Source organism: Nycticebus coucang, chromosome 15, assembly GCF_027406575.1.
Source record: "Nycticebus coucang isolate mNycCou1 chromosome 15, mNycCou1.pri, whole genome shotgun sequence".
Taxonomy (NCBI): domain Eukaryota; kingdom Metazoa; phylum Chordata; class Mammalia; order Primates; family Lorisidae; genus Nycticebus; species Nycticebus coucang.
The window spans coordinates 96986902-96996751 of NC_069794.1; the positions used below are offsets into that span (position 1 = coordinate 96986902).

Consider the following 9850-nt stretch of genomic DNA (forward strand, 5'->3'; position numbering starts at 1 on the left):
CATGACAGGAAAGAAAGTCAAGCTTCTGATGCTCATTTAATTCATGCAGAAACCATCTATCCAGCTTCTTTACCTTGATGATTTGTTTCAAATTGTCCAGTATATTACCCTATTTCCCCAAAAATAAGACAGTGTCTTATTTTAAGGTGTGCTCCCAAAGATGTGCTAGGTCTTATTTTCAGGGGGCATCTTATCTTTCCTGTAAGTAGGTCTTATTTTCGGAGGATGTCTTATTTTTGGGGAACAGAGTAGAATAATAACATCAAACTCTGCTGCCAATTCACAAGTAGGTTGAGATGGATTCACTTCCACTATACCTTTTAGCTCACCATTCATTATCCACCTTGGTCTCAGGTCCCCCATGTGGCTCATTTTGAAGATTAAAATCACCAGAATGGGCAGTGCCTGTAGCTCAGTGGCACACCGGCCTCATATACCAAGGATGGCAGGTTTGAACCCAGCCCCAGCCAAACTGCAACAAAAAAATAGCCGGGCGTTGTGGTAGGTACCTGTAGTCCCAGCTACTTGCCCAGGAGTTGGAGGTTGCTGTGAGCCGTAATGCCACGGCACTCTACTGCAGGTGATAAAGTGAGACTCTGTCTCAAAGAAAATAATCACTAGAATGGAACTTCGTAAACCATCAACATATCGTGTATTCAATAGCTACATCCTTCCCAAACACTTCATTGCTATTTCAAACCATCTGAACTGCACTGGTTCCACAGGAACCATGGAACTCATATTCAAAAATAACACGAATTTTTGACTCATCCATGGTTTCACAAAACTTGCTCTAGAAAAATTTTTGAAAGGTAATCACAAGCCAGAGAGTGCATTTGAAAGAATGAGGATGTTACCTTCAAAATAAACAAAAACAACAAAAAAAGCCCCAAGAAGTGTCAAGATGAAATGTCAGAGATAACACCCGTCAAACTTAGTATTTAGGAAATGAGACATTTCCTACTTAATGACCTATTTACATCGTCACCAGCAATGTATGAGGGTTCTTGTTTCTTCCCAACACTTATTTTCCATTAAAAAAATGATCCTAGTAAACATCCTTGTAGATGTGAAGTGTTGTCTCATTGTGATTTTAATTTGCACTCAGTTTAATGCAGTTTTGTTTTTTTGAGACAGAGTCTTGCTGTGCTGCCCCAGCTACGGTGCTGTGGCATCATCATAGCTCACTACAACCTCAAACTCCTGGGCTCAAGGGATGTTCCTGCCTCAGCCTCCTAAATAACTGACACTATAGGCATACACCACCACACCCAGCTAATTTTTTTCTATTTTAGTAGGATTCGGTGGGGGGGGGGTGAGGAATCTCTCTCTTGCTCAGACTGGTCTCAATCTCCTAAGCTGAAGGGATCTTCCTGCCTCGGCGTCCCAGCGTGCTAGGATTACAGGCGTGAGCCACCATGCCCGGCCTGTGATGCACTTTTATCTGCCTGAAATGCTAATATTCCCCCAAACCCAGCGGAATTGATCATTTCTTCTTCTGTGTCATAACTTTATTTATGTGGCTGATTGAGTATAATTTGACTCTTAGATTCTTAAAGAAAATTATATTGTCAAAAATCACATTTAATACACACATTTCTTCCAGTGAAGAAAAAGCCAGAGACTTCAGAGTCTGGGTCAGTTATTTTTACTATATAGAAATTTCAGCAATATAGATGATTTCTGTAGCTGAACGAGTTCTGTCATTGGAAACAGCTGAGCAGTGAGGCAGCTAGAGAGAAGTGTGTAGAGGCTCTAGTCTCGGGGAGGGAGAGGTGCACACGTACTGGACGCCTTCTCAGCTCCAGCAAGGAGTTATTTCAGAAGTTTCTCACTTGGAGAATTTTTTATTCCTGTCTATCTTGAGACCATCATCGGACTCTGGAGGTGGAAGTGACCAAATTGGGTTTCTTCCCCTCAACATTTTACTTTACAAATTTTAAACCTAGGCCGGGCGCAGTGGTTTACATCTGTAATCCAGCACCGTGTGAGGCCATGGTGGTGGATCACCTGAGCTCAGGAGATTGAGACCAGCCTGAGTAAGAGGAACCCCATCTCTAAAAATAGAAAAACTAGTGGCTGTTGTGGCAGGTGCCTATAGTCCCCAGCTAATGGAGAGTCTGAGGCAAGAGGATCACTTAAGCCCAAGAGTTTGAGGTTGTTGTGAGCTATGAAGTCACAGCACTTTGCCCAGGGTGACAGAGTAAGACTCTATTAAAAAAAAATTTTTTTTTGAACCTAGAAAAAAGTTTTGGGAATAGTATAGTGAATGTCACCCATTTGCTGCAAACGAAAGATTCACCATTAATATCATGATTGAATGGCAAAATAAATTTAAAACATGTAATTCTTCAGTTGTGGAGAAGGAAGATACACATTTGACACAATAACTTGTAAATAAGGTCACTGAACTTTGTTGTTTATGGCTTATAAATCCCTTGAGGTTTGATTAATACTTAGGTTATATAGATCCATCCTAGACTACTTACATGCTTAATTTGTATGGGATATATGAATGATTATTTAGTGAGTAAATATTTCTAAAATAAAATATTTCACCTTCCTTTGAAGTAGTTTTTTTTTCTTTTTTTGAAGTAGTTTTTAACAAAGTTTGGAGAAATTCAGTCATATATTTATTTCTACCTGACTTTTAGAGAGAGCTAATATACAGAAATACGAGTTTCATGAATAGTGATTTTTGATTGCATGTTCACTTCTGTATTGCTATTATCTAGAATAAAGCGCTTTATTTATTTGTGTATTTACTTAGAGACAGAGTCTCACTCCGTTGCCATGGATAGAGAGTAGTGGTGTCCTTATAACTGACAGCAGCCTCAGATTCCTGGGCTCACATGACCCTCCCGCCTATTTGGAACTAGGCCTCACGATGCCCGGCTGATTTTTTCTTTTTTCTTTTCTATTGTGGAGATGGGGTCTCACTCTTGCTCAGGCAAGTCTTGAACTCAAGCATGCTCCCACCTCAGCCTCCTAGAGTACTGGAATTACAGGCACGAGCCACCACGCCCGTGGCTTATATGCATTTTTGAATAGGTAAGTGCCAGGTTAATGGGGCCTGAATATCATGAATGGCAGTTTCCTTGTAACTTATTTAAAATGTGAGATCTTGTGTAACCTAATCACCTTTTAGATGCCGTGTCTTTTTTTTTTTTTGTAGAGACAGAGTCTCACTTTACTGCTCTCGGGTAGAGTACCGTGTCGTCACACGGCTCACAGCAACCTCTAATTCCTGGGCTTCAGCGATTCTCTTGCCTCAGCCTCCCGAGCAGCTGGGACTACAGGCGCCTGCCACAGTGCCCGGCTATTTTTTTGTTGCAGTTTGGCCAGGGCTGGGTTTGAACCCGCCACCCTCGGCATATGGGGCCAGCGCCTTACTCACTGAGCCACAGGTGCCGCCCTAGATGCCGTGTCTTTAACACACCTCGGGTGATTTTGTTATTGTGTGTATCTGTATGTAAATATATATATGTGTGTGTGTGTGTTTAATTATAGGAAGCAGTGTGGTTCCTTTCCAACATAACAGCAGGCAACCAGCAACAAGTCCAAGCTGTAATAGATGCTGGATTAATCCCGATGATAATTCATCAGCTTGCTAAGGTCAGTCATAAGTTCATCATGTTTATTCATATGTTATAGCCAAAACTTTTTGCATAAATAATTCACTTTATGATTTTGTTTTTACCTTCAGGGAGACTTTGGAACACAAAAAGAAGCTGCTTGGGCCATCAGCAATTTAACAATAAGTGGCAGAAAAGATCAGGTGAGTTTGAAAAACCTGACTGCCGTGATTGTTACCATTGAGTGCACTGCTCTCTCAAGTTGAGTAGTTGCTGTTTGTTTTTTGTTTTTTGCTGTCCTGTGTTCTTTTGGGTAAAAGGTAATTATTATCCTATTTGTTTATATAAGAGACAGGGTTTCACATGTTGTTCAGGATGAAGTGTGGTGGCTCCTCCCAGGCACAGTGCTGTGCAGCCTGGAGTGAGCTCCTGTCTTAGCCTCCTGAGTAGCTGGGACTATAAGCATGTGCCACTGCACCCAGCTGGGGAAAAGATAATTATATAAATACAAATATTTCTTCTCCTTTTTTTCTAGGTTGAGTACCTTGTGCAGCAGAATGTAATACCACCATTCTGTAATTTACTGGCAGTAAAAGATTCTCAAGTGGTTCAGGTGGTTCTAGACGGTCTAAAAAACATTCTGATAATGGCTGGCGATGAAGCAAGCACAATAGCTGAGATAATAGAGGAGTGTGGAGGTAAGAGTGGAGTGACTGAAGAGCAGCAGTGGAGCCCTGGAGCTCTGAGCCATTAGTCTTTAAAAAGTCAGTTATTAGAAAGAAAATTAATAGCATATGTTGTTAAATGATTACAGTATGTTGCTGTTCTTTATTTGCTGTATGAACCTTCCAAGAGGATTTTCCAGAAAAAAAGTCCATACTTGGCAGAAAACAGTTGTGAAGGCCACTCTAGAACCTTCCTAGAGTTGAGGTTGCTTTTTAGGAAACCTAATACTTCATTAAGTCATGATGCATGAGAGCAAACTGAAGCCCCTTAAAACCAAAAAGCTTTGTTCATCCGACATTTCTCAAACTTGACATTGAGACCCTTTTGTTCGGGTTGTATCTGTTTGAGTCTGTGGACCCTACTTTAGGAAATGCTTCGTTGTTGGAGAGAGTTAATGATCTCCACGTCATCAGGTATTTTGTTGGGGTCCTGTTGGTCGTAATGGTTCTTATTACTGCCCCCACTGCGTGCATGCGCAAGTATGTTGTGGAAGTTACTTTGAGATTTTAATGAGAAAGAACTGTGATTTGAAATACTGTATTTCTCTGGTAATGACGTAAGAAGCATATATTTTATTATTTATTTGGGTGTATCATGGCATGATCATAGCTCACTGCAGCCTCGAACTCCTTACTTAGATCAAGCTATTCTCCTATTTTAGCCTCCTGAGTGACTGGGACTAGGGGCACCTACCATCGTGCATAGATAGTTTTTTAATTTTTTCTTTTTTTAATTTTTTTTTTTATAGAGATAGGATCTCATTGTGTTGCCCAAACTGGTCTCAAATTCTTGGGCTTGAGTGATCCTCCACGTCATTCTCCCAAAGTGCTGGGATTATAGGCAGGAGCCACCACATTCAGCCTAAAATGCTATTTTAAAAGGCGCCTATTCAGTATGTACTAACATGTCCAAACTGTAAAGTAGCTTACCATATCATGTTTTACTTTTTATATTTTCTCAACTACTTTGTACAAATATTCTACTCAGTTTATTTTTTAAGAGAAGACAAATCTGATAGCATCATAGCACTCACACTAGAAGGATTTCTTTTTTTTTTTTTTTTTTTGGCAGTTTTTGGTCAGGGCTGGGTTTGAACCTGCCACCTCTGGCATTTGGGGCCGGCGCCCTACTCCTTGAGCCACAGGCGCCACCCTAGAAGGATTTCTTAATAACAAGAAATTATCCCAGAGATTTTAAGGATTCTTGTCCAAGATCACAGAAGTAGGTAGTCATAGAAGCAAAATTAATATCCATATATTCTTGCTATTAATTCTTGGTTTAAGATAATTAAATTTTAGTGTTGTGGTCAGGCTTATTACTTAACTCTGAGTTGGAACAGCTAGAGAATTGTTGCTCTTCAGTTCAGTACAGCTGCTTCTGTCTGGGAGTAATAATTAGGTTACATACTTATTTAGTATTTTGTGATTTTCTGAAGCACTTTACATGTATTATTTTTGACACTATTTTCTCCTTTTTCTGGTTTATTACTGTATAAAGAGAAAATGCAGCTATTTGAAAATAACCTAGTCAAAAAGACATTTCAAGGAAAAATATTGTTAAGGTTTAAATTTATAGACGTGCATGCGTGATGCTTGGCATTCTGGGATTGCTCTTCTGAAAAACTGTTTCCTCACATTCACTGTGGCTATAGGATTTAAGACCCTTATTCACTGTTTTTTTTTTTTTTTTTTTTTTTTTTTTGAGACAGGGTCCCACCCTATGCCCCTGAGCAGAGTGCAGTGGGCGTGGTAGCTCACCACAACCTCAGACTCAGGCTGCGGGCACCCCTCTGCCTCAGCCTCTGGAAGCCGCTGGGATTACAGGCGCTCGCCACGGCGCCCGGCTGGGTTTTTCCATTTTTTTTACGAGTCGGGGTCTCACTGTTGCCTTATTCACTTTTTTAAAGAACGTTTTTAAAAATTTAAAGCTTTATCTTTTGTTAATAGCAGTCATTAAGTTTCTAAAAAGTTACTTTTATGTGAAAGTAATAACATGTAGAAAACAAAGAGAAAGATATAAATTACTGTATGAGAAGTATGATTGTATTAAAGCAGTCTGGGGAGGTCCTGGTTCAGTCCTGTACTGTCCTTAATTAGCCCTGTGCCTTGAAATAAATCCCTTTGCGTGTCTGTGCCTCACCCTCCTCCTCTGTCAAGTGGAGTGTTCAGGCTGCCTCAGGGACCGGGACTCAGGGACTTCTAAGGAGGGAAACATCAGTGGGGCGATGCTCCACTGTGATCTTCTAAGTGGGTGAGAGTGGGGTTCTGAGCTCCTTAGTATTTCTCCATGATTGAAATGAGCGTGGTTTTCACTAATATCTCCTTACCAATTATTTGGTTATTTTTATTTTATTTATATTAGGTTTGGAGAAAATTGAAGTTTTGCAGCAACATGAAAATGAAGACATATATAAATTAGCGTTTGAAATCATAGATCAGTATTTCTCTGGTGATGATGTAAGTATAAAAATATGGTGTGTCTGCATGTTAATTAAAACCAACACAAGTAGGTATAAGTATAAATGTAAATTTACTGAAAGATTTCCTTGTATTACTAATATGATTTTAAGTTTATATTTCTGTTAGAGGCTCTATCAGTCAATTCTTTGAAATACTTTGATATTTCATTATAAGGTAAAATTGTAAAACAGTTGTTTTTTCATTTGTAATCTATTAACTGAGGAGAAAGAGTTAAGTATATATGAGAGATATGTTCACATAGGTTAAATAAATCTACAGATACCAGGACCTAAGAAAAGGGCAGATTTTAAATGTGTGTTCAGTTGTTTTTTTTTTTTTTAGGCAAAGTCTTGCTCTGTTGCCCTGGGTAGAGTGCTGTTGGCCTCAGCCTGGCTCACAGCTGCCTCAGACTTGTGAGTTCAAGTGATCCTTTTGCCTCAGCCTCCCATGTAACAGGGACTACAGGCACCCACCTGCACACCTGACTAAATTTTTATTTTTTTTGTAGAGACAGGGTCTTGTTCTTGCTCAGGCTGGTCTTTGGCTCCTGAGCTCAAGCTATCTTCCCATCGTGGCCTTCCAGAGTGCTAGGATTATAGGCATGAGGCACCATGCCCAGCCTGTGTGTTCAGTTTTAAATTGTTAAATATCTTAATAAAATTCCTGATTTACCCAGTTATTTGGGAATGATTAAAACATTTAAATAGGATTCTCTCCTGAGAGGTAAAAAGTCATTTTCAGCTTATACCATAATGTAGTATCATAACATAATAGGGTTTTTTTTCTTTTTATAGATTGATGAAGATCCCAGCCTCATTCCTGAAGCAACACAAGGAGGTACTTACAATTTTGACCCAACAGCCAACCTTCAAACAAAAGAATTTAATTTTTAAGTTCAACTGAGTGCAGCATCTTTCCCACATTGAATATGAAGCACCACCAGGTGGCTACCAAATGATAAGAACAGCGGTGACCGCGGCTCCAAACACACACGCCTCTTCATTTTGATGCTTCTGAAGCAGTGGTTCTCAACCTTCCTAGTGCCACAGTGTATTTTCATTGTTATAAAGGGGCCGCGACCCACAGGTTGAGAACTGCTGTTCTAAAGCAAGCCATGTCTCAGTCACTTTGCAGTTGCCAAAAGTCACTCTCACGTGGACTGTAAATGCATATGCATGATTTCCTCAACTGTTTTACAATTCTCCTTAACAATCTCAACTATCCTATTTTTCCCTGTTCCCTGGTGCCACACACTGATAACTACAGTCTCCAATTCAGAAAACTTCCATAGTGGTGGTGTAACGGCTGCCCACTGATACTCCGTTGGAAGATGGTGCACTGTGGATCCAGGCACTTCGGTGTGATGTGTGTACACGTCAGAAGACTGGGAGGCGCAGTGTGAGCCGAGCCTCCCTCACTGTCCTCCACAAACAGACTTTCATATTTCTTATGTGGAAGAATAGACTTTAAAGTACAAGCCAAATGATTTTCATTGGTGGAACTGACACAAAAAACATAACTTAAAAACAAGAAACTTGGTTATTGATTAAACAAATAAGTTTTAAAAACTGTACTTCATCCACCAGTAATTGATGTGTTTATTATCTGCCTCAGAAGCCAGGGTTGGAGGGAGAACTTTAGATGTGGACGGTAATGCTTTTGTCATTATTCCTAATTTTTGAGAACCGCAAGCCCTATTTGACCACTCACTTCAGCCTGTGTGTTTCCTGCTGTTTTGAAGTAATCAATGCTGTGCATGGATTTTACCTGAGCTGCAACCTGTTACAGACTTGAACTTCTGTTAAGTTGAAAGCAAGAGTCCCTGACAATAAAGGAAAAAGGGGTGGGGGGGGGAGAAACTGCAAAGGTCTAAAATACCCATGGATGATGTTTTTGTTTTTTGTTTTTTTTTTAAATCTTGCTTTCAGCTTTCAGGAGTTGTTATTTTTTGTTTTAATTTGGTAATTGGATATGGTTGATTTATATTGGGTTTAAACTGTGGAGCCTTCATGCTTACTGTGATTTAGTCTTAAAATATTTTTTACTTAGTAACCAGTGCTTTTGATAATGTGGTTGGCAACAGACCAGCAACTATTTAGAAGTGTCATAAAACTTTATTCTTTGAGTATCGGGAAAGTAATTCAGATCCTACTCCAAAAGCATTTTCACATTTGAAAAGATTGAGACAGGGATCCATGTAGAGAGGTTATCTGCATACACTTAACATAAACCTGACTTGCAGTAATCTTTAAGTAATTCTGCAAAATCTGGTATTACTGTGTAAAGTTATTGCTTTTGGTAAATTGTCTGACCCAGTTATTAATGAAAGAATATGGATTTGAAAACTTTTAAATGAAATAATTTGTACTGTCACAGAAATGGTTTTGTTGCTCTTGTTTACTGGGTGTGATTTCCCAATGCACTGATGTGAAAAGATAAACTAACTTAGTTATCCGGTGAGGGGGTGTATTTACTGTGATGAACACGAGACAGATGTCATCAGACCTCTGTGAGTCAGCTGGGTGTCTCCACTGATAAACTTCATGTAGCAGGTGAGCGTTCATTACAAATATTTGTATCTGCCAAGGCGGAGCCACTTTAAAGAGTGAGTTTTGTCTTGTATCTAAAGTGGATACAAGCGTATGTTTAAACTGCAAGATTTTTACTTGCTAGAGAATCTGTTTTAATATAGTGGTTTGGCCTCTGATTATTTATAGGTTTTATAAATTTTAAAATCAATTTCTCTTTAAGGTGGCTCAGATTTTTCAACTCTTGTGCACATAAAATTGAGTTGAAGTTCATTGTGCCTTTTTTTCTTTACCCAAATTTTGAGTTCAAGCTTCATATGGTAACTGCATCCTCTTCAGACAAATACAGTCTAAATTTTTGAAACTGTGTGGTGTTCCCTAAAAGTAGGAATAGCAGAGTCAAAGCTAATTAAGGTCACAAGCTTCAGTGAAACCCTTAACGTCCAAATCTTCTTGACAGTGTGAATTGTACCCCTTTCAGTTTAGTTTCTTCTGGACTCTCTGTACTTAACTGACAGTTACCTTTTAAAATTTGCACACATTAAGATTGGGCCTCTACTGT

The 9850-nt window shown here is 39.3% G+C and overlaps 1 protein-coding gene across 3 annotated transcripts in view; it reads left to right on the forward strand.

Annotated features, from left to right (window-relative positions):
• KPNA3 (karyopherin subunit alpha 3) overlaps nucleotides 1-8328 on the forward strand; it is a 110971-nt gene extending 102643 nt beyond the window's left edge. For all 3 annotated transcript variants that reach the window (XM_053563443.1, XM_053563444.1, XM_053563445.1), the window contains exons 13-17: nucleotides 3511-3615; nucleotides 3707-3778; nucleotides 4111-4273; nucleotides 6663-6757; nucleotides 7555-8328. In XM_053563443.1, coding sequence (XP_053419418.1) covers nucleotides 3511-3615; nucleotides 3707-3778; nucleotides 4111-4273; nucleotides 6663-6757; nucleotides 7555-7653 — 534 coding nt within the window. In that variant the 3' untranslated portion in view covers nucleotides 7654-8328. The remainder of the gene's footprint in view (nucleotides 1-3510; nucleotides 3616-3706; nucleotides 3779-4110; nucleotides 4274-6662; nucleotides 6758-7554) is intronic.
• The last annotated feature ends 1522 nt before the right edge of the window (nucleotides 8329-9850 follow it).